General features: G+C 45.7%; 1 protein-coding gene across 1 annotated transcript; it reads right to left on the bottom strand.

Moving 5' to 3' along the window:
* Nucleotides 1–5,382, bottom strand: LOC103707421. Its single transcript, XM_039128607.1, is given in 4 exon segments — nt 1–81; nt 170–232; nt 234–311; nt 5,090–5,382. Coding segments are annotated over 4 exon segments (435 nt in total). The 5' UTR covers nt 5,303–5,382.
* Nucleotides 5,383–11,286: the final 5,904 nt, after the last annotated feature.

Raw genomic sequence — 11,286 nt, forward strand, 5'->3', positions numbered from 1 at the left:
CTATGGGGTGGTGGAGGTTCTCCCAACATTGGCACGGAAGCCTCGGGTAGCCTTTGCAATCAGGACAGCAAGCAGAACCCTAGATAAAAACAAAAATCAAGTCCGTTAATGTTTAATATTCAGCAACAAAAAATGTGAAGGTCCTCAAAGTCTCTACCACTTCATCACTTCCCCGCACATATAAACAGGTGGTATTTCTTGAAGGCACTTCACACAGCATGTTGTTGCCGAGGGATGAAGAAACCAGTACCTCTGCACCATTTGCATTCAATGTAGCCATTCGATTTGCAAGATGAACAAGCAATCCCGGTCTTGTTGCTGCTCAAAGTAAATATATGAAAAGAATATCAGTGATTCATTCCACCAAAAGAAATATATGGGAACAGGGGATTAATGATTCTCAGCATTAATTTCATATTAACAGTTCAATACTACTGGGTAAATAATCCGACTCTATAGCGCATGGAGTCGGATTTCAACTGTTCATAAAAGGAAAAATTCACTCGGGTCCTACACTAAATATCTGATGGACCATAACAGATCATGTGAAAAAAAAAGGTTCAAACGAAGGTAGGTAAAGAATCAAAGTAATCAAGCTAGTCACAACAGCGATATATAATCGCATAAGTGCCTATGCACTATGTTCATATTTCTTAATAGAATGATCAAAACTTGTTGTGTTTTTTTTGGAAGCATGGAGTTTAAAATTTGATGGATGCCCCCGGCTCATTGGCTGATGTCCATTCACAAGCACAGATAGTTCTCAATCAACCATACTCCCTCGATTTTCTCTAATATTCCCATTTCTTGAGACCAAAAAATTCATCTTCTATATCCGTGAACTTCCTCCAACAAGTTAGGAAGTCAAGTAGGACAAGAGGCAGAATTAAGATCAACAAATAATATCCGTGCAGGATCTAAAACAAGCATCAAATATCCATGCTTCTCCTGGAACAACTTTCAGCCATTCATCTCATAATAGAGAAATTATGTAATAAACAAGCAGTTTGTGATCAGCAACTAGAACAAGAGAAATATAAAAGAATCTTACTCTTCTGAGTGTCCAATTGAATTAAGATACTTTATTATCAAATTAAAGCAAACCCTTGGTGCATGTCTGACTAACTGAGCGTTCAACTGCCGACAGGTATTGAAAATATACAACTTTACTAAATTCACTCGCCTTGGCTTAACTCTTTCCCTTCCCTCTTTACTTAAAAGAGAAAAGCAGAGAAGTTAAACTGGGAGTGCATGTATCGTCTGACAGAACTTAAACTATCATAATCTTTGACATTAGCCATTCATGTTGATCCTCACATGCATCAATATACCCATTGAATCCCCCACACATCTCTACAGTTAATCCTTTTAGCTAGAGGCACCATCTTATCCAGTATCATAACACCCATGGCAAAAAGGGCACCCACTGAATGTCCCACTCTCTCTCTATAGTTCTGCCTCACTGGACGTGCATTACCTTTTTTTCTCCCCCGAACTTAATATAAATGTCTCCCTTGTTTCTTCTTTAATATCCTTCACATCATTAAACATTAAATGGTTAAACACAATGCCCTATCTTGGACTGCATTTATAACCCACGAGGAGGAAATTAATTTGACTTTGGAGAGTAAGTTCCCTTTCTGGAGCATCTTTCCTTCAAAGCCTCTTCATACATTGAAAGTTAAATTTTATTAGGCATCTTCAGCTAGAATGAAACTTAGAAGAGATTGCTAATGGAGAATTAGGAAGTTCACCTAACGTTCTAAACCATACAAGCCTGCACTGCAACTGGCACATGATCCTACAAGGAATCGCAAGGTGTAAAATTTTCCTCTTCCAATAATCAAAGCAGGCATCACAAAAGAAAGTCCACATTAAAAAAATAATAATTCAAGTCACATTAAAAAAAAAAAAATTCTCCAGAAGACACTCTAGAAAGCAGAAATATGGACTCTTAAGAGGTACAACATTGTTTTAAATTATATGTTGCTCCACAGAACAGTATTCTTGAAATAAAAATACTTCATTCTTCCATCTTCCACATTCTTTCCTACACTGCATATGAAATGTTGGTCTCCAAAAGCTTCAAATATATAGAACCTGAATCCTTCATCTTTTCCTTTATCGACTATAAAAAAGTATCTTGCTATTTCATATACGTTCAGGGTAAAGAGCACCCACAATGCTTCTTACTGTAATCATCAGAACATGTCTTGTATATAGCATCATGCAGAGCAGGATAAGCTATCTTCAAAATTTTAAAAGGTGAGCATGGCTTACTTTCAGAAACAGATCCAGCCCCATTGACAAAAAAAAGTTAAATCACAACACCTAAAGCATCATGATAATGAAAGATGCCTCACTAGTTAGAAGAGCAGCCAGCTGCTAGTATGCCACTTATCCTATAAAATGGCTACAATAACAACCTATGGAAAGCATCTCATATCTTGGCCAGTTGTATACATTTTTAGATTAGGCACCATATCAGCCATTATAGGGTTCATGCACTTCTAAAAGAACATCAAAGCAAAGGCAAGAAAATAAATTTCTACTCTCAGAGGTTTCAACCAATTACTAGTTCCAAAAAAAGATGGCTTAAAGCACTAAAAAATTTGTAGATTGATCAAGTATCAACTACTAAAACAACGATACTAGTCTCTCCCATCCAAGAGCAATATCAACTATAATAAAGGAAAATCAACAAAAAGAACAGTGTGATAACTACCAATAAAATATGATAGTGATATATCCATAACAAGTATGACCAATGTACTAGCTCAAGCTCTCGATCTATTTTATTTCCAAATACTGACCATTCTTACTATCAAAAAGCAGATGTCAGCTGAAAATACCACAAAAGTCCATTCTTCTTAAAGTACTGATAATCAAACATCAGCAAGTTTAATTTAATTGTTTTAGTAATCACTGCCAAACTAATTGCAGAAAGGAAGAAAATCATAGAACTAACTTTTATTTATTGTGCATAACCTTCAAGTGATGACCTAGTATATTATATACCAAGTTGGTGTTTATCCATGATCAGGTTAATTATGCTTTAATATGGAACTAATGATAGATGCAAATCTGACTCTGTATGATACATGTGCTGCTTATGCATATGCAAGCCTCAATAGACATTTGTTAAGCTTTTCACGGTGTTAAAGAGGGAAACAATTGAGCCTTTGAAGCTTTCACACCACATGAATGCGTCTGGTCATTCATTATGCTATTGAGTACAGCTTTTGTTATTATTATTATTATTAACCAAATTTTGTTATACTTTCTTTAAATACATTGCTTCCACTAGTTAACGACATCCTAATAAGCCCCCACAAACCAATAAATTCAGCTGGACAATACTTTATTTTACCCGTTTGATTGAGAACTCATCATTCGTAACTCGATTATTTCATGAAAATAAATAGTTTTCGATTAATTGGCATTCTCTTACAGGCAATTAACTGACCTAAATGTTTCACACTTCTTAAGCAGCCAATACGGGATATGGTGTATCAATTGAATGTCTATAACATTACAATCACAATGCTTAAACCTGTTTGACCTCCCAATGACAGAATGGTGCTTTGAGTCCACTATAAACTTAGACTTTGTTAAGCAAGATGATTGTTCCTATATAGCTGTTTCTCAACTAGTGGGATCCAGATTGGACAAATTGGCACTGATGATGAATGCAAGACACTATCAACATAGTTTATTGCATAATTGGGTAGATAGGAGGAGAAAAACAGCCTAGGAGGGTCAAACTGACTGCTACTTGCTGTCTCTTTTGGCCTGTGGGATTTCTTTTACTTGTTCTTTTTTTCCTTCTTGAATGTCCTGGGTGTTAATGAGTTTTAACTTAAGCAAAGAGTTGAAATTTACTGTTAGAAATTAGCAGTGGAGTAGCTGGCTGCCATATTGGAGCCCATCCACCTCTTCTATAACAAAAAAAGAGACTAAGCTTTCTATAATTCACAGATCAATAAGAAGGAGTAGCTGCCCTTACACATGAGGAGAGCATGGAGGAAGAGAAAATGGAGAAAAGGAAGAAAAAGAAAGGAAACAAAAAGAAAAGGATACAAGGAGATGGAGGAAAAGAAGGAAAGAACACAAGGCACAAGGAAACAAAGAACCATCAGCCTCCTATCCACCGCCCCTCTATTCTCTTCCCTATGTGGAGTCCTAAAATTTTGGTCATCTTTCTTCATCTTCCTTCTCATTTTCTTGAAGTTTTTCTTTATCTTGATCTTGAGAACCTTTTCATTGTGGGCTCCATATCTGGCCCTTTTTTCCAATCCGTATCTGAAATATTTTCAGATATTGACAAGTTTTTATCCATGTACGAGCATAAATTCATATCTAAACATATTTTTAGTCGCATCACTTAACAGCAAATCACATAAGCATGCCGTCAAATATCCACATAACCATTTCACCAGCAGTAATTTTCTAGCTAATAACACAACTAGCTAGAGATAATATAACTGCATAGAATCCAAAACTAGCATGGAGTGCAGATAGTGATTCGAAATAAATTGTTGAAAAGTATAACTCTGTCTAATGATGTTGATTATGTCAAAATTAATTACCGCAAAATAACACCGATTAAAAAAGCCTACTGAACTACATCGTTTTCTGATTGTTGGTTCCAGTGGGTTTCACTAGTTGATAAAAGTCATTTTTCCCTCAAATCAATTGGTTCGTTTGGGTGAGGAATTTAGTATCAAATTTCATTCTAGATTGTAAAAATTTTAACAAGAAATTGATTTGTAAATACAAATATTGGAGATAAATAATACGGTGATATTTCAAGGGAAGCTTAAGATAAATTCATTTAAAATTAATCGATGAACCTCCACGTAAACTTCTCAACCCTCTCATGTTGCTGTACTCGACTGGATTATACCACAAATTTGTTTCGTTCTAAAAATTTTCAGTCCAATAGAATTTAGCAAATCAGGTACCCTAGAACTTTGAATCAAGATATAGAATATCAAAAACCCCTCAAACACATAAAAAGCTCTCCTTTTGCCAAGAAACGTGATCCAATCAAGAACCTTAGAACTGGGAACGAAAATGAAAGGGAGGCTGGTGGTACCTGAGAGATGAGCCACGCCCGCTCCATCCGCTTGGCGAAGCTGCCGGAACTCTCGAAGGAGTCGACCATGGACGCCCTGATGACAAGCTCGGGCGCCTTCCAGAAGATTCTGGAAGGGGCGGCGCGGCCTCCTCCTCGTCCTCGCCATCTGAGAGGAAGAGACGGGAGGAGGGATTTGGGGGAGGAACAGCAGGAGATCGCCATTGGGTTTCGCCTCTCTCGGGCTTCGCTCTCTTCTTTTCTTGAGAGACTCGGATGCCACTGACCCGAAGGATCGTATCGCAGTGTGGTTCTGGCGGCGGAGGAGAGAGAATATGATGTTCGATTGGTCAAAAGGGTGGGTATAGGATAGTCATCGTCCAACGGACGGACCAGGATTAAGAGGTCCGTGCACGGCACGCAGAAGAATTTGGTAATAATATTAATATTTACACTTATAAGGGTTTATATGTAACATTGCATATATATCAACTTTTGAACTAGTCGGCACTCGGCAAGCTGGAGCAATATTACAAATAACGTAGAGATAATTACAAATAATGCCCTACCAATATTTGTATTGTATATTGTATGCATGATGTTGGGGAATATGGCTTTCCCCAGCGACATAATTACCCCTAAGGAGTCGTACAACCGTCGGCCTTGGACAACCGAAGTCGGCGTCCGACCTTGGAACGTCCGACCTTGAAACCTCCGATCCGGAAAACTCCCGACACCCGAGGTCTGTTTTTATCGACTACTACTACGGCCGTACCCCTCGAGGTCCGGCCGAGGGCCATATCCTGCCACTGCCCGGCATTTATTGCGTATGACCCCTGCAAACCCCGGTTCACTCAACCATTAATGCGGATCTCCGGCTTACTCAACAATTAATGCGGATCTCCGGCTTACTCCACAATTAATGCGCATGGCTCCTGTTATCTACGGACCCGCAGCTCTCCACGGCAAGTCAGCTCCGCAGAGTCCAATCAACCATGATAAGTCTCTGATCTCGGCTTTACCTCCGACATCAATACAATGATTCACTCGATCGCGCGCCAGCCCGGGTCGTACGACGACCTCACCTCCGACATCAATGCGATGATTCACCCAATCGTGCGCCGATCCGAGCAACATGCCGAGCCGTACAATGGCCTCGCCCCATCACATCACAGGTAAACCGACCTCCCCCCTATAAAAGGGAGCCCTTGCTTCTCAGAGGGGAAGGAGAGACTCCGAACTCTACAAATACTGTTCTTCTTCTTTTCTCATACAATCCCCCCTTCTGACTTAAGCGTCGGAGGGCCGGCGCCGGAAGACCCAGCCACCGGCTTTCTTGCAGGCACCCGGACGGAGGACGCCGCCTGCCGACGGACCGCCGTTCCGCTGTGAACACCTGCCGCTCCCTCTCTTCGACCGACGATCGCCCCCGGGTCCAATTTCCAGCAACAGTTGGCGCTAGAGGAAGGCCCGAGTAGCGATCATGAAGTTGAGAAGCAAGGGAGCCTCCAACATCTCCCAGCGTCCCCTACAGAGTCCTGGACATTCCGTCCAGAATTCACCTACTCCGGCTGACCCAGTTCCTCAGGTCCAGCCGGAGCAATTCAATGCTCTGGTACAGCAAGTCCAGGCCCTGGCCGCCGCCGTCCAAAGCCTGCGACGCGTGGAGGCCTTACCAACGCTCCCCCGCAGGCCCAGGTCCAGCCGGAGTTTCCTCCCAACGGCCTGGTTATCCCAGGCCAGAACTTTCATGGCTCCTCTAGAGCCAACAATGAGGGGCGAACCTCCCCCCAGGGAGAGCTACTGGGGGAAGGTCTCAGCAGAAGACCCCAACCCTCTGAAGCTGAATCAGCCCCGGACCACCGTGAGTCGGAGCAAACCACGGCGACGATTCCACAGGTTGGGGAGCTCGACAGGAAAGTTGAGCACTTGGAGCGCCAGATCGAAGCGCTCCACAGTAAGAAAGCAAGGCAGGAGGGAGATTTTGAGTTCACCACCAAATCCCCCTTTTCCCGCCAGATCGAGGATGAGCCGGTCCCCACGAGGTTCAAAATGCCTCAGGTGGAGCCCTACAGTGGAATTACCGACCCCCTCGACCACCTAGAGAGCTACCGAGCCCTCATGGCTCTACAAGGATCCTCGGAGGCCGTACTTTGTAAGGCCTTCCCAGCGACTCTTCGAGGGACAGCTCGGCTTTGGTTTTCTGGATGAAAGCCGAATATGGTATCCTCCTTTGAGCAACTCGGCAGGCAGTTCGCTACCAATTTCGCTGCCAGCCGACGCCAATGGCGGACATCAGACTCCCTCCTGGACGTCAAGCAGAAGGAGGGGGAATCTCTCAAGGAGTATCTGGACCGTTTTACTGCCGCCACGTGGGAAGTTCGCGAGCTAGACCAGTCAATAGCCATGTCGGCCCTAAAGACTGGAGTTCGCTCCTATCGATTCCTCTTCTCCATTGAGAAGAGCTTTCCGGTCGACTTCACCGAAATGCTAGCCCGAGCCCGGAAGTATGCCAAGGCCGAGGAGGCGGTCGCCTCCAGGCGGGGTGCGATTGAGCCCGCCTCAAGGAAGCAGAAGAAACGCCGTGAGGAGCGCGGCCGACAAAGGAGCCGATCCCCCCGTCGAGAGAAGAACCTCCCCCGACTGAGGAGCCCGCCTCGGCAGCAGGGACGACCTCAGCGGAGAACCCCACCTCGACCAAGGTCTCCACCACGGCCCCGGACGTACCCAGGGAGGTATGAGAGCTACACGCCTATCAATGCCCCCCGGGCCGAGATCTTGATGGAAATCGAGGGTCGGGATTTCTTCCGACCCCCGCTCCTATGCGGGATACGGGAGTTTCCCGCAATCCCAGGAAGTACTGCCGCTTCCATCGAGACCGTGGGCACGACACGGAGGATTGCTTCCAGCTCCGGGACGAGATAGAAGCGCTCATCTGTCGAGGAGTACTCAACCGGTTCGTGAGGAACCGACGTGAGGCAAGGAGGCCGACGGAAAACGTCACACCACTCGAAAACCCGGACGACAACATGCCTATCGCCGGCACCATCAATATGATCGGAGGAGCCTCGGCAGGAGAGGCAGCCCAGGGAGCCTCCCGAAGCACCTGCGCACTGATAAAGTCATCTCGTTCTCGGACGAGGACCTGGAAGGGATTGAGACCCCACGATGACGCTGTGGTCATCTCTATGATTGTAAACAGGTTTGATGTAAAACGTGTCCTAGTTGACAATGGAAGTTCAGCCAATATTTTGTATTATCATGCCTACCAAAAAAGGGTTGCCAGAAGGACATCTCCGGAAAATCAATACCCACTAGTTGGGTTCACCGGGGACTCGGTCTCAATTGAAGGCGAGGCCAGCTTCCTTGTCACAGTTGGCCTCGCTCCCCAGGAGAGCACTGTGAGGACGGACTTCCTTGTGGTCCGCCTGCCCTCAGTCTACAATGCCATCCTTGGGCGGCCAGGGCTAAACGCCCTTCGAGCCGTGGTCTCAATCCGCCATCTGCTCATGCGGTTCCCCGCCGGCCAAGGAGTAGGCGAGGTCCGTGGAGACCAGCTGGTTGCCAAGCAGTGCTACATAGCGGCTACCGAGTAAGGCAACCGACCGAGGCGTCGATTCAGCCAACGGGCCCCTCACTACCCATAGAAACCCTGGATGCGAGGGACACCCTTTGGAAGAAGCAAGTAGAGCCTGGTGAGCTTCTTGTTCAAGTTCCACTATGAGAAAATTTTCCCGAGCTAACTGTGCAGGTCGGCTCCGGCCTTGGCGCCCGCGAGAGGAATCACCTCATCAGCTTCCTGCGGGACAATGCCGATATCTTCGCCTGGTCGCCCGCGGACATACCGGGAGTTGACCCTGAGGTCATAGTCCATCGGCTTCAGGTGAAGCCAACCAGCAGACCTGTAAAGCAGAAGAAAAGAGGCTCCGCCCGGAATGGCAACGAGCTGCGGCCGAGGAGGTGGATAAACTTCTTGAAGCCGGCTTCATCCGGGAGGTCTCTTACCCAGACTGGCTCGCCAATGTAGTCCTCGTAAAGAAGGCCAATGGAAAATGGCGCATGTGCGTGGACACACCGACCTGAACAAGGCTTGCCAAAAGACAGTTTCCCCTCCCAAGCATCGACCAGCTCGTCGATTCCACCTCAGGACACCAACTGCTGACTTTTATGGACGCCTTCTCGGGGTACAACCAAATTCGAATGGCGTTAGAAGACGAGGAGAAGACGGCCTTCATCACCGACAAGGGCACCTATTGCTACAAGATGATGCCCTTTGGCCTGAAGAATGCTGGAGCCACCTATTAGAGGTTGGTCAGCCAAATTTTTAAAGACCAGATCGGCCGAAATATAGAAGTTTACGTGGACGACATGCTGGTGAAGAGCCGAGCGGCGGAGCACCATGTAGCTGTGGAGTGATTGATTAAAACCCCATTTGATTTTGATGAGCTCAAAGCATTGAGTATATCTTGTGATTACTAATGAATTCAATTGAGTGTTTCAGTGAAAATCCTGTCCAAGTGTCTCTAGACTTGGTTCATAGCATTTTGGATAAGTTAAGAAGTCTGCATGAACCAATGTCTGAGATACGAGTCGACTCCCGAGTTTCACGAGTCGACTCCAAGCGTATCAAGGTCACTGGCACGAGCTCGAGTCGACTCCTGATCAGTACGAGTCGACTCCGACTGAAAACAGACAGAAGGACAGAGAGCAGTTTTTCAGGTCTGAGATTCGAGTCGACTCCAGTGGAACGCGAGTCGACTCCCAGCGGTACACACAGAAAAAGTCAGAGAGCGTTTTATGGACTCTGAGATTCGAGTCGACTCCAGTGGAACGCGAGTCGACTCCCAGCGGTACACAAAGAAAAAGTCAGAGAGCGTTTTATGGACTCTGAGATTCGAGTCGACTCCCGCAGTACGCGAGTCGACTCCGAGACTGTGCGACCATCGACAGACAGAAGACCATGTTACTGCCTCTGAGATTCGAGTCGACTCCCAGACAGCTCGAGTCGACTCCAAGACAAGCTTCACGTCAAAAGGCAGAAGACCAACTTTCGGAAACTGAGAGCCGAGTCGACTCCAAGGAAGTTCGAGTCGACTCCAAGACTGGATGAGCCAAAAGACAGAGAATCGGGAGTTCGGGCTCTGAGATTCGAGTCGACTCCCAGGACAGTCGAGTCGACTCGAGTGGACAAAATTCAAATTTGGATCCACGGACTACAGAGGATGAGCCGACTCCAAAATTGCCAGGTCAGCGCCAGAAGTTGGCGAGTCGACTCCGGGTCAAGACGAGTCGACTCCCAGTCAAGACGGCAACTTTAATTCAAACTGGGAACAGTTGCCGAGTCGACTCCGGAAAAGCTCGAGTCGACTCCTGCTACAGCCGAGTCGACTCCTGATCGCGCGAGTCGACTCCAACCCACCAACGGTCACATTGTCAGGCTGCGCAGAGTGTGCAGAACGGCCAGAAAAAGCAGAGTAACGGCTAGTTTCCGTGGGGGTTGGCTTAAATAGCCACAGAAGACTGTAGCAAGGGAGAACACACATTCCACTCCTAGCATTCAAGTCTTCAAGCTCTCTAAGTGCTCTTCAACGAGAAAAAGGGAAGATCTGCATTTACTGCTCCACCAACATCTTCCCAGCATTCAAAGCTTCCTCCTCCTGCTTTCAAGTCGATCACTCTTTCAAGAGGAGACCGGAGTTCCAGAAGCCACACCTCTTCACCATCTTAAAAGCGTTTGAGGGCTTCTAACTCCTTTACGATTATATTGTTTTAAATCTGCTTTTTGAGAAGCTATTTTCTGTTTTCTTCTATCTCGTGTATTTACTTGATTCAATCGGGGGATTGAATCAAGGGGATTAAGGTTGGTTGGTGAGCCGGTTTAAAACCAACGAGTGTAAGGGTTTGATTGTGAGCCCGGGAAAACAATCGGGGTTGGTTCTAGTCGGTGAGCCTGGGAAAACCGACCGAGTTCGTTGTGAGCTCGTAAAACAACAAGTTCGGTTGTGAGCTTGCAAAACAACCGGCTGTAATCCAAGGGGGTTATAGTGAAATTCCCAAGTGAGACTTGGGGAGTGGACGTAGGAGCAAGGGTTAGCTCCGAACCACTATAAAACTTTGTGTTTGTAGTGCATTGTCTCTCATCTTCTTCCCCACACATTACTCACAGCACTTAGCTTTAATTAAATAACTGGCTATAGTATTTAGTTAAT

Source organism: Phoenix dactylifera, chromosome 1, assembly GCF_009389715.1.
Source record: "Phoenix dactylifera cultivar Barhee BC4 chromosome 1, palm_55x_up_171113_PBpolish2nd_filt_p, whole genome shotgun sequence".
Classification (NCBI taxonomy): Eukaryota; Viridiplantae; Streptophyta; class Magnoliopsida; order Arecales; family Arecaceae; genus Phoenix; species Phoenix dactylifera.